General features: G+C 62.2%; 2 protein-coding genes across 2 annotated transcripts in view; one reads left to right on the top strand and one right to left on the bottom strand.

Moving 5' to 3' along the window:
* Positions 1-1662: 1662 nt before the first annotated feature.
* GNA11 (G protein subunit alpha 11) lies at positions 1663-21263 on the bottom strand. Its single transcript, XM_059060093.2, has 7 exons — positions 21081-21263; positions 10382-10566; positions 7970-8124; positions 7424-7552; positions 4721-4850; positions 4484-4637; positions 1663-3796 (listed from the first exon to the last, which is right to left on the bottom strand). The coding sequence occupies exons 1-7, from the start codon at positions 21214-21216 to the stop codon at positions 3606-3608; spliced, it is 1080 nt and encodes a 359-aa protein (XP_058916076.1). The 5' UTR covers positions 21217-21263; the 3' UTR covers positions 1663-3605.
* Positions 21264-21735: 472 nt separating this feature from the next.
* The window catches only part of TLE5 (TLE family member 5, transcriptional modulator), a 33127-nt gene continuing 30457 nt past the window's right edge, over positions 21736-24405 (top strand). Inside the window, exon 1 of the mRNA XM_067033119.1 lies at positions 21736-22147. Within this exon, the coding sequence (XP_066889220.1) occupies positions 22070-22147 (78 nt within the window). The 5' untranslated portion in view covers positions 21736-22069. The remainder of the gene's footprint in view (positions 22148-24405) is intronic.

Raw genomic sequence — 24405 nt, 5'->3', positions numbered from 1 at the left:
GAACCAGGGCTGGTCCTGCCCCAGGGCCTTTGCACGTGTTCGGCCCTCCACCTGGAAATCCCCTCCCTCAGACCACACTATGGCCCCTTCCCTTCACGTCTTCCAGCATCCTATTCATTACGCCCCCTTCTCTGAAAGGGCTTTCCTGAACAGCCTGCCTGAAATAGCCACTATCACTGCCCATGCCTCTTCCCTGCTGTTTTTCTTCATAGATTGAGTCATGGTGATAAGTGCTGTCTCCCTGTATATGCAGTGCCTAGGACAGTGCCTGGCACACACGGGGCCTTCAGGGCATTTCCATCCCGCTGATGAATGACTAAATAAAACTGGAGGGGGATATGGAGAAATGCGACCCTGGCGTACAGCTGGTGGGAACGAGAAAGGGGGCAGCCGCTGTGGAAACAGCCTGGCAGTTCCTCAAATGGTTAAACGTAGAATCGACATTTGACCCAGCAATTCCACTTCTGGGTTTATAGCCAGTAGTACGGAAAGCAGAGTCTCAAAGAGATACTTGCACACCTGTGTTCACAGCAGCGTGATTCACGACAGTGAAAAGGGGGCAACAACCCAAGTGACCATCAACGGATGGATAAACAAAGGTGGTCCATCCACGCAGTGGAATGATTCAGCCTTAAAAAGGAAAGAGATCCTGACACCTGCTACACCATGGAAGCACCTGAAGGACATGATGCTCAGTGAGAGAAGCCAGACACAGAAGGACAAATACTGTCTGATTCCACTCACATGGAGTCCCTGGAGGAGTGAAATCCATAGAAAATAGGATGGTGGGGGCCAGGGGCTGGGGGAGGGGGTGGGGAGTTATTGATTAATGGGTACGGAGTTTCTGTTTGAGGTGATGAAAAGGTTCTGGAGACAATTACTGCTGATGGTTGCACAACATTATGAATGAAACTAATGTCACCGAACTGTACATTTTTAAATGGTGAAGCTTGGGCTTCCCTGGCGGCGCAGTGGTTGAGAATCCGCCTGCCGATGCAGGGGACGCGGGTTCGTGCCCCGGTCCGGGAAGATCCCATGTGCCGTGGAGCGGCTGGGCCCGTGAGCCATGGCCGCTGAGCCTGCGCGTCCGGAGCCCGTGCTCCGCAACGGGAGAGGCCACAGCAGTGAGAGGCCCACGTACCACAAAAAAAAAAAAAAAAAAAAAAAGGTGAAGCTGGTAAGTTGTATGTGTATTTACCACAATGTAAAAAATACTTTTTTTAAGGAAAAAAAGACTGAGAGATGGCAGGGACATCGCTGGTCCAACATCTTGGTTTGCAGAAAGAAATGGGGCTGGGGGAGGGGCGTGTCTTCCCAACAGGATCCGCGGCAGTGAGTGGCCAGTTGGGCCCAGAACCCGGGCTCTGCCCCATTTCTGTTGCCTGCCCGCCACCAGGAGGAGTTCCTCTGGCAGGATGCTCCAGCCCACAGCGCGGCACATCGACCCGAAGTCAGGGGCCCTGGGGCCGCAGTCCCAGCTCAGGGAAGGAGGTACACCCCAGGCGGCCGAGCTGTGGCTCCCCGTGAGCTCAGACCCCATCCTGAAGGTGCCAGGGCCCCGCAGGCCACACAGGAGTCGGGTGACACCCCGGGGGCCTCAGGGCCCCTCTGCTGCCCCCCACCCCCCAGCCAGTAACAGGAAATAAGCTACAGGGGGCCGAGTGTTTAGGAACAAAATTTATTCCAATTTAAAACAGAATTCATTTCAGGAGAAAGGTATGAAAAGTCTATTTCCATCACGTATCTCTGGATTAAGGGGTCAGGGCCCCGACACGCTGCCTGAACATGGACAGCTCCGGCCACAGGAGACTGGCACTGAGCCGACGGCACCTGCCCCTCAGCCCGCACGGACAATACATGCATTTCAAATGACAAAAGGTTTAAAAACAGCATTTTTATATAATATTCTTTTTTAAATAGATTAAGGTTTAAATTGTCTGAAATCAGGACTTTAATATACAAGTACAAGCGGGCGAGGTCACCCCCGCCAGCTGGCACGGCCCCTCACACCACTGGGGCGTTGGCACTCGGAGGGCAGTTCTGCTGAGTGATGTGACACAGCGGTTGGGGGAGGCTGGCACTCGGGCAAGCGCCTTGGAGGCGAGCGGGCCAGGCAGGGAGGGTGGGCACGGCAGCCGGGCTTGCCCCGGGATCTTGGCACGCCGGCCCCTCCGGAAGTTAACACTCTGGATGCGCCCCCCACTGCCTTCCCCTCGAGGGACTGCCCCAGCTCCCCGTGCGTCGTGGGGCCCCGGGAGCCCACTGCCAGAGGCACCACCACCCCCGGCCGCACGTCAGGGCTATGGCACAAACCCCCGCAAGCAGACGCATGGCACCAGAGAGGGCCCTTCGGGGGGAGATGCCCGAGGAGAACAGGCCGAGAAGCCTGCCCTCACCCTGGGCCCTGCGTATCAGGTGCAGGAGGGAGGTGGGAGGCGGACAGACGGGGGACAGGGCTGGTGCGGGGCTGGTCTGACGTGTGCGCCGTTTCTCTGCACTCCCTGGTCAAGGGCTGCCCTGAGCGCTCACTCGCAGGGCCCAGGTGCGGGGCGCCACCGGTGGGCCACTCCTGTCACGTTGGTGCAAGAAACCAACCACACAAAACCAACCACCGCGGTGCTCGGCCCACGCCACGTGCGACGGCCACTCCCTCCCCCCAGAAACCGGCCCTCGGGGAGGCCCCGTCAGTGCATGGCCGTGGCCGTGGCCAGGCTGAGGGCCCACCTCCAGATGCCACGAGCCCCGACAGCTCGGCTCTGGGCAGAGTGCAGGGCGGTGGGCACCTCCCAGCCACCCACGGCCCCGCCGGGGCGACCCTCCCTCCCTCTCTGCCTCTCGGGGACAGACCTGAGAAAATTCTGAAAGAAGTCCCTACCCCACCCCACTGTTTCCAAATTGGGTACAAAATGGAACAAAACAAACAGTGGCTCCCAGTCCAAGTGGGCCTCCTCGGGGTTGGGGACCGGGCCCAGAGCCCAGGAGCACTCCCAGTGGGAGACCCAGAGAACCCCGACGCCCTGGCCCCCCGTGGCAGGCAGGGCTGTGAGACAGGGCCCCAGGGGCTGCGTTTTGTTTCCTCAAAAAAAAAAAAGAAAAAATGGTTAGGCACTTCCCAGGGCGGGCAGCGGGGGGCGCCACCCACCCCCACGTCTTGGAGTCCGGGGCAGAAACCCGGCAACAGTGGTGAGGGCATCAATAACTTAAACAAGGAAGAAAGAGAAATCCCAGCCTCTGCGTCTCCACGCCTTCCGAGATCAGAAGAAAGCAGGCCGACAGCCGTCCCCGGAGGCCGTGTCCCGTTGCCGCTGCGGGCCAGGTCTCCTCTCTGCCCGTCTTCTGTGGGTTCTCTTTTTTTTTCTTTTTCCTTTTTCCTTTTTTGTCTTTTTTTTTTTTTTTTTTTTTAGAAAAAAGCAAGCCACGAGTCAAGGCCAGAAAAAGGCGGCCTCTGCCACTGACAAAGATGAGAAGGTGCACGAGGTGTGTAGGAAGAAAGATGTACGTCCCCTGATAACTGTGAAATAAAAACCATTTGTTTAAAAATATGAACGCCCCCGACTCCCGGGGCAGACTGGCGGCCGGCAGGCGGCCGGCGGGAGTCCGCGCGGTCACACCAGGTTGTACTCCTTCAGGTTGAGCTGCAGGATGGTGTCCTTGACAGCGGCAAAGACAAAGCGGATGTTCTCCGTGTCGGTGGCGCACGTGAAGTGGGAATAGATGATCTTGTCGCTGTCGGGGTTCAGGTCCACGAACATCTTCAGGATGAACTCCCGGGCGGCCTGCGCATCCCGCTGAGGGCCTGGCGGAGGCGGGGGGAGGGGCGGGATGAGCGGAGGGAGCCGCGCAGCCCCCTCTCCCACCAGTCCCTCACTCAGGCCCACCCGCCAGGCAGACCCACCTCCCACCTCCCTGGCTGCCGCCTCCCCTCCGTCCCCCCCCACCACTCAGGCACGTGTCCACAGCCCTGCTGCCCGGGGCAGCCAGCCTCCTGCTCTGGCCCGCCGCCCACGCCGCCCCCCAACCCCGGACCTCCCAGCTCCTCGGGCAGCACCTCCGGGAGACGCCGGGGAGGGAGTGGCGGAGCCCCGACTGCCCCCAAGGAGCACCCCCGGGGTGTCTCCGCGTGGGGGGTGGGGACGGCAGGAGGAGCTGGCGCTGAGCCGGAGGGCAGGAGGGGTCCGGCTCACCCCGTATCCCCCGCGCCTTGCTCCTCCACGTCGGGCACGGGGCGGGTGGGGACAGGCTGCCGGGAGGTGACCACAGGGTGCCCCCTCCCACAGACGACGCTCCCCTGGGGAACACAAAGCTCTCCCCACCATCCTGGGCCCTGTGAGGCGCCCGCCAAGCTCCGGCCACACTAACTGCACCGCGGCCTCCGTGCGGCCTGGGAAACACCGTCCATGTGTCACTCCCGAGTCGCCAATGAGGCCACCGAGGTGAGGGAGGCGCTGGCGGCCCCCGGGACAGGCCGGTAGGGCAGGCTCACCATCGAACTCGGGGAAGTAGTCCACCAGGTGCGAGTGGAGGATCTTGTCCTCCAGCAGGTCCTTCTTGTTGAGGAAGAGGATGACGGACGAGTTCTGGAACCAGGGGTAGGTGACGATGGTCCGGAACAGCGCTTTGCTCTCCTCCATGCGGTTCTGCGGGGCAGGCAGCAGGTTGGCAGCAGGTCCCCCAAAAGGGCCTGTGGGCACCCCCTCCCGGGGCCCAGCGAGGGCCTCACCTCGTTGTCCGACTCCACCAGCACTTGGTCGTACTCGCTGAGGGCCACGAGGAACATGATGGACGTCACGTTCTCAAAGCAGTGGATCCACTTCCTCCGCTCGGACCTCTGGCCCCCCACGTCCACCATCCTGCAGGGCGGGGTGCACGGGCTCAGCGCGGGGCTGCAGGTGACACTGCCCACCCCCAGCACAGCCGCCTCTGCCAGAGCCACGAGCAACCCCTGAGGCATCAGAGCCACGAGGGCCCCCTCAGTCACCTGTCAGAGCCAGCAAAGCCACAGTACCATGAAGCCAGGAGAACACAGCACAAGCAGGGGAGGGGGGACCCCCGAGACAGCCAGGTGCCTGCTTGCCAAGGGAGGGGCCCTGGCCCACAGACCCCGGTGGGGCTGAGCCGGGCGACCTCGGACGTCCCACGTCTGGAAACCCGTCTCCCCTTGTTGGACACCACACGGCATCACCTGTGAAACACTGGAACCCACCCCAGCCACGGCAAGAGCAGGCTGCTTGTCCAGCGGGAGATGTCGGCACACAGATGCTGACACCAGGCAGGGTGGGGGGCGGGGACACGCTAGGGACGGCGCCCTGAGCATCATGACTGGTGACGGGTCCCCGCTTTCTACTTGTGAGTTTCTTAAGTTTTCTATGACGAGGAAGCCCTCTACTTGTGAAGACGACGGCGAGAAAGAACAGCAGCCTGAGAAGGTAAGGGTCCCCGGGCCAGGCCCATCCACAGCTGCTGGACAGTCGGGCAGCAGAGGTCAATCCGCCTGGCAGGGGTTTCACAGAGGAGGTCCTAGCAAGCACAGGCGGATGGTGGATGTGCCAGGGTGACCGAGGGGACGGGAGGGGGGTGAGTGGATACCAGGCCCACGCGGGTCGCCGCTGCCAGTCTGGGGAGCGCCATCGGGCCGACAGCGTCAGGGGTCACAGCCTTTCTGGAACTGAGTCTCCCTGGTACAGCTGGGCGGGAACCTGGGCCCCCGGGTCGGGGGGCGGGGGTGGTCAGGTCTCCGCAGGAGGTCCCGTGTGGGACCAGGCTTGGGCCTCACACATCAGACCAATTGCACTGTCACCGGATGCTGTGTGAGCTCCGATCAAGATGGGGGCACAAGCTCCATGCCCGGGCCGCCGGCCTGCCCTCTGTAAGCCCTCAAACAGACCAGGGGGGAGGTGGGCGAGGGGGGGGCTGGCCAAGGGACAGTGGTGGCAGAGGTGCAGGGCCACTCTGCAGTTCGGACAGCAGCAGAGTGCACACACAGGCTTGGGGGAGGGGCGGGAAGGGAGGGGGAGAGGCATTCCGGACATAGGGCACAGCAGCTGCGGAGACCAAGGTGAGGCCGTGTGAGGGGACCCCGGGACGTGGGGTCGGGAGGAAGGCCAGTGATAGCCCCGGCCTGTGCCCCGCAGGCCTCTGAGGTCCCGGACCCCATCGAGAATCTGACCAAAAAAGAAGGAAACCAAAATGCTGAACTCTCACCAGAAAATGTACCCTCAGGCATGTACGGTGTGATGCCTACAACTCCTGAGGGTCCAAAGGCACCCCGGGGGCTCTGACAGGTGAGAAAGGATGGGGGCCAGCTGGGGGCACCCAGACTCTCCCCGTCTCCCAGAAGCGTCTGCCTGAGAAGTGCGGGTCCCCGGCGGCAGAGGTGGGTCTCGGGTCTTGGGCCAGAGGGCACCTCAAGGCAAACCCAACAGACTCCCTGAACGCCCCCGGGGCTGGCACTTCAAGGTAACAGGGCAGGACCTCCGCCAGCAGCGCTGTCTCGGGCGCCTGGGGTGGGCCCGCCCAGCAGAAGGGACCCCATGCAGTGGCGGGGAGGGGAGGCTCGCAGCCAGAGCAGGAACCCCACCCCGGAGACTGGGCCTCAGAGCCCTGGGCGAACCGTGTCCCCCAAAGTCAGTCCCCCTGGAATCTGGGGACACAACAGCATGATCTGGAAGCGGGGTCACTGCAGATGGCACTAGTTAAGACAGGGCCACTCCGGAGCAGGAGCCCTGAATCCAGTGATCAGTGGTGTCACCGTAAGAAAGAAACATGGGCACAGACCCAGGGAGGGACCGTGTGATGGCGGACGCAGAGATGGAGCAAGGCTTTTACAAGCCAAGGGACGCCGCGGGCTGCCAGCACCACCAGAGCTGGGAGGGACGGGACAGCCTCCCCTCACGCCCTCAGGAGGACCCAGCCCTGCCGATACCTTGACCTCGGAGCTAGGAGAGGATACATTTCTGTGATTTTAGGCTGCCCATCTGTGGTCATTTGTTACAGCTGCCCCGGGAGACACACTTGGCCTTGCCGTCTGGCAGCTCTGGACAAGCTGTGACCTTGCGGGGTGGCCGGGCCCATCCTCGGGGATGGCCCTGAGTCCACTTTGCCCGCATGGCCTTTGGAACTGGGCCGCAGAGGGGCCTGGAGCCACCTTCCCCTGGGGCCCTCAGGCTCCTCCACCGCCTGCCCGGAGCACCCCTGCTCTGGCCTGGACTCCAGCCTGCCCGCCCGCACACGCCGGCACCCTCCACCCATGTGGGGCCCACGTGGAGCCCGCACCAGGAGGCCTTCGCCCCCGGGCCGCCTCCGTTCCACCCCGCCAGCGCCACCGGGGCCTGGCTCACTCGGAAACCTGGTGACAGCCACGGACTAGGACCCTCTCTCGTTGCCCCACACCGGGGCCTGGGGCCGGGGCCGGGGGCACAGGTACCTGAAGATGATGTTCTCCAGGTCGAAGGGGTACTCGATGATGCCAGTGGTGGGCACGCGCACTCGCAGCACATCCTGCTGGGTGGGCAGGTAGCCTGAGGTGGCGATGCGGTCCACGTCAGTCAGGTAGCTGCAACACAGCAGGCAGGGCCGCTCAGGTCAGCCCACGCGGGGCCTCCCGGCCATCCCAGGTCTCCTGAGCGCTGGGAGGGGCCCAAGCAGCCCAAGTACTTGGGACGAGAACGGACAGGGGCAAAATGAGGCCGCAGGGAACGCTTGGGACAGAAGCCCGCCCCAGCTCTGAGGGACGGCTGTCCGGGGATGGGGACGGCGCCGGGGTTCCGAAGAGAGGCTGTGGGCTGGAGGGGTGGCTTTTCACAACCAAACCTGTCACTTTGGAATAGTTTTAGAGACACAGAAAAGGGGCAGAGAGACAAAAGAAAATCCCCGCAGACAGCCGCCTCCCTGTAGGGAAACTCGCCCCGTCATGGCTAACGGGGCGCCGTGCAGACCCTCCTCCGCCCAGGCCCGGCCCAGTCCCACTCACTACTTGGCGGAGTCCGAGAGCTGGTACTCCCGCCGGCGGTCGTAGCACTCCTGGATGCCGGGGTCGTTCCACAGGGTCTTGATGGCACTCACGTACCGGTGCTCGAAGGTGGTCACCTTCTCCACGTCTACCTCCCGGATCAGGAGCGCGTTGGCCTGCGGGGGGAGGGGCAGGCCGGGACGCTCAACGCCAGCACCCGGCAACCGACTCAGAACCATTGACTCCCGTTTCCCATGAACACGCGCCAGGACGACGCAAGGGCGACCGGCGGCGATCTCCCCCCAGTGCCAGGCCCCCAAAGGAAAATGCAGATGGAGGCAGCTCCCGGGAGCAGGGCCTACCCAGCCGCCACACACCTCGGTGCCGGGGCACCCAAACAGGACAGAGGAACAAACACCCCCGGCTGCCCCCGTGTTCCCATGCTGCAGGTGAGGAAACCGAGGCACAGAGAGATGCTGTGACCTAAGAAGAACCTGCCCCCCGATTCCAAGCACACAGCTCCTGAAACCCTCGGGATCTCTGAAGGCATAGGTCCTCTCGTGTGCAGCCTCGGATGGGGTCTGGGGACCAAAGCAACCCACCAGGAAGGGGAGGCTGAGCTAATCACAACAGTCCAGTGGTGCAATGACTCACGCCCCTGGGACGGAGCCTCCACACAGACCCTGGACCACAGGGCTCAGAGACCCGCTCCGAAAGAGCCTCGCTGAGACACGCCACCCCAGAGATCCACACGCGTGCACACACACACACACACACACACACACACACAATGCCGGGGGCGGCAGGCTCCCAGGAGAGCCGTCTCTCCTCCAGCCCCACATGCCTGTGCTCAGGATGGCCCCACCCACATGGCTGAGGGACTGGGGAGGGGACACAGCTGGGCAGAACCCCAAACAAGTAACAAGGGGGCCCCGGCCCAGGCTCTGGAACCCACTGGTTGCCTCCCAGGGATGCTCTACCGCCCCAGCTCCCCGACACACCAGCGTCCTTCAGCCCCACCTCACCCTCCCGGCCTCTCAGTCCGGGCCTGGAGAAGCAGACACCAGCCCCAGAAAACCCCCCTGACTGTGGATGCATGTAGGCCAGGGACCAGACGTCTGTTCCTACGGCCACGCTGTCCCTGCTGCTGCAGCAAAAGCCGCCACGGATGACGTGTAAGCAAGTGGGCGTGGCCTGTGCCAGCAAAGCTGCACCTACAGAGACAGGCCTTAGTCTACCAATCCCTGTTCCAGATGCCGCTGGACTTGCACGGTTAAAGTGGGGCCTGGACTCTGAGGGGCCTCGGCTGCGAGCAATCCTACAAACCAGGGGGTGAGAGGCTCCAGCAGGCCCTACATGCTCAGCCCCACAGCCAGGCTGGCCGGGCCCCAGACCCAGTGCTAGGCCCTGTAGGGTCCCTGATGACCCGTGAACCGGGCATCAAGGCAGGAAGACGCCAATATCAGAAATTGGGTTGACTGGCCTTCTTAAGCCTCAAAGTAAACAGATTAAGTTAAACCCTATTGGACATACATGGTCCAATACATGGTGCCAACGTGCCAGCCCAGGCAAACTGCTGGAGTTGAAAGAGAAGTCCCCGAAAACAGACCCACAAAAGCAAAACCAAGGGAGGCCGCCAGAGAGAGCCCTCTGGTGCACGGCCGGGGCAATGCCGCTGGGACAGCAGGCAGGCAGCCCCTCTGGAAGGCAGACGGAGAGTTACCCTGGACCTCGCACCTCCACTGCTGGGGACGCGCCCCGGAGAAACGAGGACAGGCGTGCAAACAAAAACCTGCACGTGAATGATCCAGCAGCATGTCCGCGAGAGCCAGAAGAGTGGAAACAACCATGTGTCCCTCAGTGGATGACAGACAATGTGTCCCTCCACACACTGAACATCACTCAGCCACAAAGAGAAGCACTGACACTCGCTGCCACGTGGACAGACCCTGAGGACACGATGCTCAGTGAGAGAAGCCAGACACAGAAGGACACACAGGGTGTGATTCCATTGATGGGAAATGTCCAGAACAGGCAGATCCAGAGACAGAGAGTGGGTTCCTGGTTGTCAGGGGCTGGGTTAGGGGTAGGGGAGGTGACTGCCAGTGGGGACAGGGTTTTTTTCTGGCGTGATGAGAATGTTATGGAATTAGAGGCAATGGTTGCACAACTCTGTGAATGTTAAAAATGAGTGAATTGCACACTTTAAACGGGTGACTTGGTATGTACATTTTCTCAATAAAGCTGTTACTGAAGAAAATAAGACGACGTGCCACCCCCCAGGGTCACAGAGGGCCTGATACAGCACGTGGAGTGCCTGGTAGGATGCTGGCCCTCAGAGGGGGCCAGGACCCACTCTGCCAACTGTAGGACGGGGCTGCGAACAGCGGCCAGACGCCCAGCCATGCCCGGCGCTCCCACCCAGGGCCTCACCTTGTTCTGCTCGTACTTGTAGAGGATCTTCAGGGTCTCCATGGCCCGGATCATGGCCTGCATGGCGGTGAAGATGTTCTGGTACACCAGCTTCGTGAAGCCCCGCTTGTCCTCCTCCGAGTAGCCCGCCCCGTGGATGATGCGCATCTGCTTGATGAACGTGCTCTTCCCGCTCTCGCCCGTGCCTGCAAATGGCCCAGTGAGACCCAGCAGGACCGGACCTGCGACCCGAGCCTTGGGCTCACCGCACCCTGCACACGAGAAGCCCCGCCCACGCGGAGCCCCGCCCACGCGGAGCCCCGCCCACGAGGCTCGAGGTGGGGATGAGCCTGGCCAGCCGCTGCTGCACGGACAACAGGGCGGGCCGCGTCCTCCCACGCACACCCTGTCTACACGGGGAGCCGAGGCTCAGAGCAGGTCGGGACAACAACGGGGGCAGGGACGGGTGGGGAGCAGCTGCGGCACCTGCTGCAACTTGGGTCTGAATTCAACTCTGGCCGCAGCCGAGGAACTGGAGGCCAGAAGCAGTGAAGTGTCTCCCCCAGATGCCGCCACCCCCTTAACTGGTGGACAAGCTCCCTTGTCCCACGCGCCCTCGTGTGACAACGTCCCGCCAACCCCCAGCTTCCGATCAGAACAGCTTTCCTTCAGGGCACGAGTTTGGCATCTGCATCAAGGCCACACTGGGCCTTCGCAGGGCACCGGGCCATGCCCCCCACAGTCCCCAGCAGCCCCTGAACCTGTAACTCACCCAACCTCACGCCACCCAAGACCGAGCGTGACCCTGGCGCTTGAACAGCCCCAAGGCCCACATCCCTGTCAGCCCAGAGGCCCAGCGGGCGCCCGGGGCCCCTCCCCTCTCTGTCCCACCACCCTCCGGGTGTCAGGTGTCAAGACCCCACCTCAGAGAAGGGCACACCGAGGCTCTGTCTCCGGGATCAAGGGATTAGAGCAGAAACCCCTGAACAGGGCCACGTGGCCGCCGCATCTTCCTACGGTGCTAACCTGCTCCACGTGCGGCGCTAACCTGTTCCACGTGCGGCGCTAACCTGCTCCATGTGCGGGCCAGAGCTGTGGCGGGAGGGAGGGCTCCTCTCCTGCTCCAGCCTCTCACCGCCCTGTCACCCTCTAAGCGGCAAACCCGTATCCCCACTTTTGTTCACCTCCACAGGCAGGGACTGCAATTTAGTGGCTTTAATGTGCCCACGAATCTCTGAGATGTCTTCCATGCAGAGGGGGAGCCTGACCCCTCCCGGAGGGTGGGTTGGACTCAGTGCCTCCCTTCCAACCAAAAGAATCTGACCAAGAATGGCCTGTCACTTCCAAGACGAGTCACAGGGCTCCCCGTCCTCTCTAGGACTTTCGCGGGGGCCGGGGGGCAGCGCCGTCCATGAGGGCCCATGTGGACAGGAGCCACATGAGGAGCCACCCTGGAAGCGGCTTCTCCGGCCCCATCGGGCTTTCAGATGAGGCAGCCCCAGCTAACACGTGCTCTACAACCTCCTAAGGAACCCCGAGCTAGAACCCCCAAGACTCCTGACCCTCAGAATCTGCCTGTGTGTTATTTTCAGCTACTAAGTTACAGGGTGGTTTTATTGCACAGCAGAAGAAAACTTGTACAGCCTAAGGATGCACGACCTCAAACCCCTACTTGATAACCAACACAGGTCCCCACTCACCCATGCACTGAAGCCCCCAGGACCCCTCTTGGGGACTCAGAACCCCCCAGACTCACCCCAGCCCGCCTGTCAAGGCTCATCCTTCCCCACCCTGTCTGAGTCACCTGCGTCCCCCACCCCAACGAAGGGGCCTGAGCTGCGTCCTGCCCTGCACGCCGTCCAGCTCACAGCCACCGGTGCCGTGGGTGCAGGGCAGGCAGCTCCCCTCTGCACTGGGACCCATCACCGCTGCCTTTCAGGGGGTCTCTCTCAGGCATCTGCTGCCTGCCTCCTTGCCCGGGAGCTCCTGGAGAAGACATGGGTTCTGAGCGGCCTGCAGTGACCACACCATCCTGCAGCAGGAGGCCCTCCGCCCGCGTCTGAGTAACTGACCACGGGTGCCCGAGCCCACCTGGGGAGACAGAGCAGGGGCCGCCTCACTGCAGCTGCCCCTTTCTAGGACCTCCATCAAGGTCCTGGGTCCTTTTACGAATAAAAGAATATGACTCTGGTTCTGTCTCCGAGTGGTAACTACCCGATGCCACCTCCCATCCCACCACTGCCACATCAACAACCAGAGGCCAGGCGCCCACTCCCACCGAGGCCCCACCCCAGCTCTGAAGCAGGAGGGGCGAGGACCCCATGTGACCCCACACCTCCCTAAGGGGTCCAGGCACTCCTCCCTCGTTGCAGGGGGTGGGGTGGGGGAGGGGAGGCGACACACATGAATGCCATGCCCTGCGTGGTTTCCTCTGGACCAGGGTCCCCACAGCACTGCTGACACTGGGGCCGTGCCGGGCACTCTGGGGTGTTGAGCAGTACCCCTGGCCCCGCCCCCTCGATGCCAGGATCCCCTCAGTGTGACACACAGACATCCCCAGACATTGCCCAGTGTCCTCTGGGGGCAGGACCACCCAGGTGAGAACCCCTGTTTTTGACACTATGCTACTGTAAAAACATACGTGCCCTGCTGGTGTTTGGAAGGGCCTCTCACTGGAAACATCAGACCAGTGGCCACTAAAGCCCGACCCCCTGCAGCCACAGCTCAACTGAGGTGGAGACGGGCAGCCACTCAGGCCCCGGGGCGCTGCCCCTTGTGCCCACCTCCCTGAACTGCAGGACGGGCAAGCGAGCTGCACGAGCGCAAGGGCGCAGGGAGATCCAGAGAGCCTGCTGACTTCAGACCACAGCCAGCGTCTCCAAAACGGGTGCGAAAAGGACAGGCAGCCCCCCCAGAGCTCCCCAGAGGCAGCACAGAGGACTGAGGGTCTCACACACGTGCACGTGCCCGTGCCAACAGCCAGGGGACAGTGGGTATTCACGGAGGAGCCGTGATCGCCAGCCAGAGAGAGGCCGAGGGACAACGGGGGACGCCCCGGTGCCCAACACAGACGACACAGCTGGGGACACACCCCCAAAACCAAGAAAAGGAAGACGGACCCCTCAGAAGCCGGAAACACAACTGGCCCTGGACACGTCAGGGGTCCTGGACGAGGCGTGTGGCCCAAACCCTGCCGGGGGCAGAGGAGCCCCTGCGAAGACAGCACTGCGATCAAGTCCAGGAGCAAAAGGCACTGGTGAGGTGACGGGGCGGTGACGGACCTCACGGGCAATCATGTCACAATCCACGTGTCAAGTCCTCATGTGCACCCCTTAACATGCATGGCACTTACGTCTCAACATAGCTGGGGGAGAACACGGCCAAAGGGACACCCTGGGGACAGTGCGGCCCAGGAGGTGGGACAGTCAGTGACCCCACCCGGGCCATGCCGCCTTACCAGGAAGGACAGAGAAAGGAGGGTGTGGAGGTGATGGCTGCAGAGGCCAGGCCCCCAGAAGAAAGCCCCACCAGCCGCATGTCGAAGGTGGCGTGTCACCTGTGCTCAGGGCCAACAGCGACTGAGTGACAGGTGCCAGTCCCAGCAGGCGCCTCCCGGCAGAGCTGTGGGTGGAAGGCCAGAGCCGCGGGCCCTGGGCTCTGGAACCAGCAGGCCCAGCTGGCCGGAGCTCGGCCACCACTGGCCAGGGAGGGAGGGAGGAAAGGCTCTGGGGGACGCAGAGCCGCCACAGTGTCCTCTCCAGGTGCCCACCCCCTGGCCCAACTCAGCCCACGTGCTGCCGGCACCCGGTGCTGGGAGCTGGGACCTGGGCCCCCCAACACGCCCGAGCCAACAGCCACCCGCTCAGAGAAGTCTCAGGGTGCGAAGCCCACCTGGACCTCACGACCAGGCCCATCTGCTGTGGCTGCTGCCCGCGGGTCCTTGGCAGCTCCAGCTCATCCTGCCCGGCCCTCAGTCAGTTCCCCCTGAAGATCCGGTCACGGGGACTTCCCTGGTGGAAGATTCCACGCTCCCAATGCAGGGAGCCCAGGTTCAATCCCTGGTTGGGGAACTAGATCCCACATGCATGTCGCAACTAAGAGTTCGCATGCCACAACCAAGAGTTCGCATGCCACAACCAAGAGTTCGCATGCCGCAGCTAAGAGTTTGCATGCCACAACTAAGGAGCCCGGGAGCCGCAACTAAGGAGCCCACGTGCTGCAACTAAGGAGCCTGCAAGCCGCAACTGAGACCCAGCGCAACCAAATAATTATTTATTAAAAAAAAAAACCTTCAATAGCCGCTCACCAGGGAGAAAAGCAAGGCCCCCCTCAAGCAAGACCGTGTGAGACCCCGTGACAGGCCTCGTTCTATCCACGCACCTGCACAGGTGCAGAGGGCACCTACCACCACACCCCCTCCCAGCGAGGACACCGAGTGGCCCCAGGTCCTGGCTGAACTCAGACCCCAGGCTCGTGTCTGTGGGTCCCCACACCACTGTTCACGTCACCCACGCATCAGGCCCTTCCCCTCCCGAACGCCACCCCAACTCCCTGCACAGAAACCCAAACTCACGTTTTCCAGGAAGGGCCCCAGCGCCCCCAGCGCCCCCCCTGCTCCTGGCCTGCTGCTCCCGTCTGTCCCTGCTGGGAGCCAGATCCCCGAGGGCGGGGCTCTGCCAGCAGCCTCACACCCAGCCCCAGCACAGGCCCGGCTCACAGAAGGCACCGCAAACCTTTTTCCCGAATGAACCAAATGAACTCGGCCCCAATCCGCAGTCCTGGTTCTGTCACGTGTCCCCCTCGGGTCCTCTGCATCCCCTGTCCTAACTCCAAGAATGGGGGCCCCTGGGGGCACAACCCAGGTGAGGGGTCCTGCCCCTGGGGGCCTGGCAGGGGCCAGACAGCACAGCAGGGCCGGGAGCCTGCTCAGGGGCATCATCAGTCGCCCGGCCGAGATTAACTGGAGAAGAGGAAGGAGGAGAGCAGCCCCATCCCTGCGACAGAGGGAGAAAGCCACCGTCTCGCCTGCATGGTTGGCCAAGATCTAGGACCGCAGACCGGGAGGAATTAAGTCTGAGCCCGGGCAGCCACTCCTCAAATGTGGGAGAGGAGAGGGGCAGGGAAAGGGCCTGGAGGGCAGGAAGGATGGTGCTGGTTTGACATCATCCCAGTAGGACTCAAGGTGTGCAGCATCCGTGACCCCCGGGGCAAGTGGCCGTGATCTAGCAAGAGAACACTAGTGTCAGAAGCTGGGCCTGGCCATCCCTAATTCTAGAATGTGGGCAGTGAAGCCAGGAACCCAGGACCACAGGAGGCCCAGGCGAGAGCACTGCCGGGGATCTGGGCTCCTGGAAACACAGCCCAGAAATCCAACACGGCCTTGAGCTGTGTCAACAGGTCCAAGATCAATGAGGCATGGCGACCTTCTGCTGGGGGACAGAGAGAGTGCAAACCCCTCGTGCAGCCAAGGAAGGCAATTGCACCCTCCCCTCGCCCCCACTCATCCACTCATTCAGTGGTACATCTATCACCCCACCTCCTGCTGGACAAGTGAAGGAACTGAGGCACAGAGAGGTCAAGCAGCTTCACTGAGGTCACACAGCCAGTAACTGTCAGATCTCAACAGGCTGTCTTCGGGCTTCACGGTCCATCCATCTCTCCGTGGTCCACGGTCACCGCCACCCAGGGAAGTGAGAGAATGTTAGAGCACGGAGGGAGCTCTTCTGGGCCAGCCACGGGCCTTTCAGAGACACCGCAGCAGCAGCAGGCACCAGCAGAGACAGGGGCCAGGAGGGAGGACAACAGGGCAGACCTCGGGACTCATCCCTTCATCTGACCTCCACACCGTGGCCGCTAAGTCAGCAGGTCCAGCGTCCCCTGCCCAGGTGACTCCAGGCGCAGACAATGGTCCGCTGGGCCAGCCCCCCTCTTGTCCCACGTGCCGGGTCCTAGTGCAGCCCTTCCTGAACCCTAATGCTCAGGAGTCGGGGAGACTGGTATGAGCCCCAGTCCTGCCCAACCCTGCCGTGCAGCCCAGCTGCCTGGCCTGGGGGACGGGAAGGCCCCCCCCCACCTGTCGAGGCTCAGTAGAGAGGACCAATGGGGCAGAGACGGGCGACCCGCCTCCGTGGGGGGGGTCTGACCTTCCAGCTCTGGGCCAACCGAGGTCCGTAAGCAAACCTCCTTGGCAGGCGCTGGGATCAGATCAGGAAACGAGAGGCCCAGCCCTGAGGGCCAAGCTCCGGAGACCCCACCGCAAGACAGGAGGTCCCTGCTCGGCCACAGAGGGACTGCCAGCCAGCGCGATACTGTGAATAAAGACAAAGGCACAGACGGCGCTCCCCAGTTTGACGTGCGTCGCCCCCACTGACCCTCCCACAGTCCGGGAGTCAGGGGGCGCTCTCCTTCCACAGCAGGGAAACCTGAGGCTCGGGAGGCACGGGGACCAAAACCCCACCGCACTCTCCAGCTTGGTCCTGGCGGGACCCGCCTCCCAGAGCTGCCGGCACAGCACAGACTGTCAACGCGGGTAAAGCCCCCCCGAGGGAGAGCAGTGGCCACGGGAGGGCACAGCGCCTCGCAGGGGTCCCGGCCTTCCCCCCAACGGCACTGCAGGTGGGGAGCCTAGGCTGTGCTCGCTCTGGAGCACCCCCAAGCCCACTCACAAGGACTCGGGAGGGCGGCAGCTGCAAGCTGTGCCCCTAAGTCCCTGTCTGTCCACGCATCACAGCAGAGGGCCACCGGCAGTGGCAACGGGCCCCGGAGCAGGGAGCCTCACATCCAGGCGGGATATGAGGATGCCCTCAGTCAGGGCGCCCGGTCACCCCCATTCCACCTGCTTGAGGGAACTGCGTTCAGTTAGCCAATCAAAGCCACCCAGCAAACATCTCAGGTCCACAGGGCTCTGTGCTGGGCCGTGGGGTGGCAGGGCCTGGCCTGGAGGGGAGATGTGGTGGGGAAAACGAGGGGGAGACACCTTGGTAGTGACCAGCCAGGCGGCCCATGCCCGGGCCAAGGGCAGAGACCGCGGCCACCCGGGAGCAGGGGGCCGGGGCGCATTGGCACTAACTCCCCAGCCAGCAAGCCTGTGGCCTCGGGCCCGGTTCTGAGAGCAGCTGGAGTTTCACCAAAAAATAACCCCGCACGTGGGCGCCCCCGAAGCCCATGGAGACGCCCCAATCCCGTCCACAGACACTGGGCTGACAGGCCCCACGGCTCACTGTCCTGATGGGAGAGGAGCGCCCTATGGGGACCAGAGATGGCCGTTCCCCTTGAGTGCGGCCCAGCTCCGCACACCCGGCCTGGCCCGGGCCCAGACCAGACCCGCCCACCCAGGGCTAGACTTTGCCCTCAAGGCCCTCCGAGGCAGAGGAGGGACAAACGGGCTCCCGTCCCTCCTGCCAGGGGTCCCCAGTCGGCTCCGTCTGCAGCCGCTCCAAACTCCCACCCCAGGAGTAGCAGTGAGTGCGACCTGTTCTTGGGCCGCAGGGAGAAGTGCTCCACCACAAACACCACAAAGTGAAACCTTTCACGGTTAAACATCCGAGGCTCTCGGGCAGCGAACAGCGCTCAGCCCCAGCGCTCAGCCGAGGCTGGGAAGCATCTGTGCACACGGAGTCCCGAGCCCAGGGACACGCCTGGTGAGGCCGTGTCGGGCCCAAGGGGAGGGAGATTCCCACCGGCCCGGCGCACAGGACACAGAGGGAGAGGGGCTCTGAGAGCAAGTCTGGGCTCCTGCACCTCCAGGGACGGCGCCCACCCTTTCAGCGACACAAAATTTCATCTAACTTTTAAGCCCCTAAGACATGCTGGGGTGGGCTACGAGTGGTGGCCCGGGGCCCCAGGCGCTTCCAGCTATGGGGTCTGCGGGGGACAGGCAGGGCCACCCGCCAGGAGCCACGGCCACGTTCCACTCGCGCCTCCAAGCAGGGCGGACGCACCCTTCCCGCCAGGGGCCACCACACCCCAGGCCGGATTCCGGCCCTTTCTACCGCCCTCGGGGCCGCAGCGGGCTGGACAGGAAGCCTGCGGAACTGACCGCCCTGCTTTATTTAGAAATCCCGGAGCCGCTCAGCTCCCGGAACGGCACTTCCTGCGGTAGGCCTCGGTTCTCAAGGGGAAACCTGTCCTAAGGAATGGACAAGGGGCCTCCTCGGTGGTTCTCCGCTGAGTGGCAGGAACGCGGGGGCAGGGGACTGCACCTGCACCAGGAGGGATCACGGGAGGCAAAAGCCGGTGGGCCTGCCCGGGACCCCCACTGGAGCTCCTAACTGGGTCTGGGGGTCCTCTTCCGTAAAGTGGGAGAGTGACGCCGAGCTGTGGCGACCCCGGTGTATCCCCTGCAGGGACACTTGCTGCCCCCACTCCCCACCACAGACGACTGTCAACGAGGATGTGGCCTGGAGTAACAGGACCAACAAAACCGAACACACCTATCACACGTGTTCGTAGACGTGCTGCGTGTTGACGGCACACACGTCTGTGGCTTTGGACCGTAGTAACAAAAGCATTCACCTTTTAAGCACCCACAAAACATCTGACAAAATAACCTAACACTCATCACATACCGGCTCTGCAACATGCATTTTACACTGTGTACTGACACGGGGCAGGGGTGATTCTGATAACACAAACGGGGGTGATTCTGCCCCCGGGGGACACTGGGCCACGCCTGGGGATGTCTGCGGTTCTCATGACTGGGGGTGCTCCCAGCATGGAGTGGGTGGGGCAGGGATGCTGCTCGGCACTCCCCGGCCCCCAGCACATCCCCTGGACCTCCACCTGGCATTCACAGCCGCCCTCCTGGTGTCATAAACCTTCACCTTGGACCCACAAGTTCTCATCTTTCTATCTGCCCCCATGCCTAGGACTTCACAGCTTCCCAGGAGGGTGCAGACTCCCTGTCCTGCAAGCCAGCGGGGGGAGGGGTGGGACCTCAGACCCAGGTGCTCCTGCAGCCAACAGTCCACACCCATGGGTGGGCGCTGGACACGGCCAGATCCCCTGCAAGGCTCCTCAGCCCCGGCCCAGGGAGACCAGAGACACACAGCAAGGCTGCAGGAGCACAGGCCACCGACCCGTACCATTGAACCCCACATCAATCTGGAGCCTGGGTGCGCACAGGGCAGGCAGCAGGGGCGTGCAGAGGTTCATGCAGCCCCCAGCCCCCAGGCAAGGCCTACTGTCTGGTAACATTAACATGCTGATAACTTCTCAACCCCCCTCTGAAAATAAAGTCTACCTCTGTTGGCGAAAGGCAGCCAGGGGCATGCTGTCCTCCCAGGTGCCACTGGGACCCCACTGCAAGTTTCCTCCAAACTTTACCGTTACTCTCTCCCTGTCTTTTCTGCTAAGATGGTCCCTTTTATAGCCTTTAGGTAAAGTGGAACGTTTGGAAAAAAAAACAACAGGGAAGGTATTTTAATCAAAAGGAGAACCCAGAGGGTCCCCACAGGTGGGAGAAGCGAGGCAGTCCCTCCAAGAGCCACGGCCTCCAGCGACTCGCTGCCTCCGACCCTGCACCGTCCTGCGCGTGGACCCCTCGGTGGCAGACCCCTCCTCCACCAGGGGCCCATCACAGCAGCATTTCCAACTTTCCCCGCAGTGCAGGAATGCAGCAGAGCTCCGGAGAAGGCAGGGCAAGGGCTTCGCTTGTGTAAACGACCTTCTTGCCTTTGACTGCGGAGGTAAGTCCTCCAACAACCCTTATTTGGGGTGACAACAGCTTGCCGACTACTGGGCCGACTGGCTCCATGCAACAGGTGCGCGGTGGGGGAGACGGAGGCTTGGACAGGAATCCTCTCCTGGAGGGGAAAGAGGACCCGGGAGACCCGGCTCCCACTAGGACGTAAGGAGAGGGACCGGACGGAGACAGTAGCTCCGTCAGGGCTCCACCCACCCCGGCCCCAAGAAGAGAGGAAAGGCTGTCTTCTTCCCCACGGATTGCACTCCACTGGGGAGGGACATGGGTTTTCCGACTGGCCTCAGGGAACGGGGGCTGGAGGGGGACAGGCCCAGCCTGCAGGGAACAGGGCTCCACCTGGTGGGAAAAGTAGAGAAGGGATGCTAGGAGGCAAGGGGTGCGTCTTGTGGATTACAGCCCAAAGGTCTGGCCCTGAATGGATGCTGGGGGCAGCGAGGGGGCACACCTGTTGGGGGCAGGGATGGAGGGCCAGCCCTGTGCAGAGAGGAGGCTTGTCTCCTCAAAAGCGGCAGAGAGCAGACCCTCGAGGGTTCTGATGGCCCGAAAGGGACAGCAGAAGAAGAAGCTGGCCCTGCAGGGATCAGGGACTGGGCAGCAGAGGCACGGACTGATCCCAAAGGGTCCTGGGGACCCCGCCTGGACAGCAGAGACAGGGACTGATCCTGAAGGAAACTGGGGCCTGATCTGGACAGTTGAGGCAGGCGCTGACCCTGCAGGGACTGGTGACCTGACACGGACAGCAGAGGCGCGGGCAGATCCCGAGGGTCTGGGGCGCTGATGTGGACAGCAGAGGCAGGGCCTGGCCCCTCTGATGTCAGGGGCTCAACCTAGACAGCACAGGCTGCAGAGATTGGGTGGCCCAGAGGTGGACAGCACAGGTAGGCAAGGGCTGACCCCGCGGGGGTCGAGCCCACTCTGGACAGCACGCAGGGCCGTGGCCAGCACGCAGGGCCGCCACGCCCGCCCGCCCGGCACGCGCACCGCCAGCCCGAACCCCGCAGGCCCGGCCCCACTCACCGAGCAGCAGTAGCTTGAGCTCGCGGCGGGCGTCGCGCTTGTCCCGCCGCAGCTGTTTCTCGATCTCGGCGTTGATCCGCTTGGACTCCTTCACCTCATCGCTCAGGCAACACGCCATCATGGACTCCAGAGTCATCGTCCCGGCCCCGGCCCCGGCCGCCCGCCGGCCGCCCCCGCCACCGCCCCCCGGCCGGCCCGGCCCTGGCCCCGAGCTGCCCCGGCCGCGCCCGCCCGGCCCTCGGCGCTCGGCCCCTGGGCCGGCGGTCCGCCTCAGCCACCTGCGAGAGCCGGTCCCGTTCAGCCGCTGGTCCCTCCCGGCCGCCCTCCACCCGCGCCGCCACAACCGCCGCCGCCGCCGCCGCCGCCGCCGCCGCCGCCGCCAACCGCAGCCGCCGCGACCAAGCGACAGCACCTCACAACCTAACCAGCGCGCGGACAGCGCCGACGGGCGGGCGGCGCGACCAATGGGAGTGGGCGGCGGCCCGCGCGCCCGCCGCGGGGGCGGGACTAGCGGTCGGGATGGGCGGGGCGTCGCGCGGGCGGGGCGGGGAGGGGCGAGGCGGGCGCGCCCGTGGGTTTGGTTGCGCCGACGTGGGAAGGGGGACGCGCAGCCGGGAGCCGGGCGGGGCCTCCCGGGATTGTGGGAATGTGGAGGACTCGTCAGGCTGGCTCGGCTGCGCTCGGCTCCGCTCGGCCCCGATCGGCTCCGCTCGGCCCCGCTCGGCCCCGCTCGGCCCCGCTCGGCCCGGCGGATCTCTGGGCCCCGGAGCGAGAAGCTCGGACCCGCAGCAGCGGTCGCGAGGCTGAGCGACCAAGGCCCAACGCGAGGCACTGGGGTACCAGCCCTCACGGCCTCCTAGGGCGCCCTGGCATTACCTGACCGGAAACGAACCTTCCTCTCCTCCGTTCTTGGAACAAACATTAATGGAACGCCTCCTGTATACCAGACCTGGACTTAGCATTAATGCAGAGCCTGCTGTGTGCCACGTATGGGACGAGCATTAATGGAGTATCTGCTGTATATCAGGCATGGACCAGCCATTAATGTAGTGCCTGCAGTATACCAGGTATGGACCAGCTTTTAATGTAGTGCCTACTGTGTAACCAAGCATTAATGCAGTATTTGGTATATACTGGGCAGGAAACAATCATTAGTGGAATGCCTACTGTAAACTGGGCATGGACCAGGCATTAATGCAACACTTGCTATATACCAGGCCTCGACCAGGCATTAGTGCAGTGCCTGCTATAATTCCAGGCAGGGAACAAGCATTAATGAAGCACCTACTATAAACCAAGTACTACTGGGCTGATTTTATGGGAGCATAGCCACACCCATTCATTTAAGGAGCCTGGCTACTTTCACCCTGCACCGGCAGACCTGCATAGTTGCAACAGCCCTAAAATATTTACCATCTGGCCTCTTCCAAAAGGAGACCTAGAAGGAGGCCTAAACACAGGAAGCGCCACGTGTTTTGAATGACGGAAAAAGAAAAAAGCCTGAAATGGAGACCCATTTCACAGATGAGGAAACTGAGGTGCCCTTATGCACAGTTCCCTGACGATGGCACTCCTCCCAGCCATGACCTGGCCACAACACCTACCTCCTCTCCACCTGGCCCTTCCCAGATCCCATCACAAACCTTCCAAGCTGCACCTTGACACGCTGTGCTCACCTATCTTGAGATAAGGGGAGAAGGGAGGGTCAAAGTCTCCATTTATTAGTTGATTGGGACTGAGGAAAGTTTGGTTTCTTGAGATACTCATCTTGGGGGTTCCATCCCCACCCCAACTGGACACGCAGCCAGAGCAGGGGCCGCTGGGCCCCACCAAGAGAAGAAAGCTCCACTTGAACAAAGAACCCACAACCAGGGAACCTGAACAAAAACACTGGTCTTGGCTCCAATGTCCCCTCCTCCAGGAGAGGTGGTCAGGCCAGGTGTTCCCTGAGCACCCCTTCTGATGACACCCACACCCCACCCCAGCACCACCCTGCTGGACTTCCCCAGGCCCTTTTCATGGGCTGAAATCATCTGCTTTCTTCCCTTACTGTCCTGTTCCCTCCCCACCATATTGTAGGGTATCTATGTCCTGATCACTGCTGCATCTAGACCCCAGCCTGGTACACAGTAAGTGCTCAGGCACGCTGGCACCTGGGACCTGGGACCCTTTGCTGCAGTGCTTGCACCTGGAAAAAGGTCTCCTCGGGCAACAAAATACAAAGAAACTATAAGGGGACTAAAAATTGTGTGCATGCGCAGTTGGGGCAAATTATGGACAACAAGATACGAAAAGACCAAAAAAAAACCCAACTGTCACTTCTTTTTCTCTTTTTTTTTTTTTTGGCTGTGTTGGGTCTTTGTTGCGGTGCACAGGCTTCTCATTGCGGTGGCTTCTCTTGTTGCAGAGCACGGGCTCTAAGCGCTTGGGCTTCAGTAGTTGCGGTGCATGGGCTAGGTAGCTGTGGCTTGCGGGCTCTAGAGAGCAGGCTCGGTAGTTGCGGCGTGCGAGCTTTGGTAGTTGTGGCTCCCGGGCTCTATAGCGCAGGCTCAGTAGTTGTGGTGCACGGACTTAGTTGCTCTGCGGCATGTGGGATCTTCCCGGACCAGGGCTCGAACCTGTGTCCCCTGTGCGTTGGCAGTTGGGTTCTTAACCACTGGACCACCAGGGAAGTCCCAACTGTCACTTCTGAAGACCCAGAAGCAAAAGCAGGGTGTCGGGAGCAAAAGTGCATGCCCGCCGCACACTACACCACCAAAGGGGTGGGCCAACCACCTAAGTCACCTCTCTGGCCCAACCGCTGGACACACCCCTACACTTCACCTCATATCAGGAACCAGCTCGTCCCCCCTCTCCCCCACCTGCTGCAGCAGGGGCCCTGAGTTTCTTGTCTGGCCTCATCAATTTCTATTCATTAAGGAAGCCAAGGACACTGGTTGGTAATAAATAGGTACTGAAGGGAAGAATGGATGAGCTCTTTGTTGTTTGTTTTCCATCTCACCCAACAGACTGTGAACTTCAGGAGGGCAGTGACGGCATGTGTCTCGGTCACCCTGGGGTCCACAACGTCCAGCACAGAGCCTGAGGCCTCTCCCTCCTCTAGCAAAACGGTGCACCCGTGCTGGCCTGGATAGGGATGAGTGGAATCGCCCACCCACATGTGTGAGTGCCACGTGCTCCGGGATTGTCCATCTTGCTCCTTGCAGTGCCCCCACAGCCTCATATAGCCCCTGACATACAGTAGGTGCTTGATTCATGTTTGTGAAACCAATGAAGCAGCACAGCTCTCCTGGGTGCGTCTTCTCTTGCTCTGGAGGAAAAAAAA

Source organism: Kogia breviceps, chromosome 4, assembly GCF_026419965.1.
Source record: "Kogia breviceps isolate mKogBre1 chromosome 4, mKogBre1 haplotype 1, whole genome shotgun sequence".
In the NCBI taxonomy this organism is placed as follows: Eukaryota; Metazoa; Chordata; class Mammalia; order Artiodactyla; family Physeteridae; genus Kogia; species Kogia breviceps.
The sequence above is the reverse complement of the archived record's forward strand: the minus strand, read 5'-3'. Positions and strand labels throughout refer to the sequence as shown.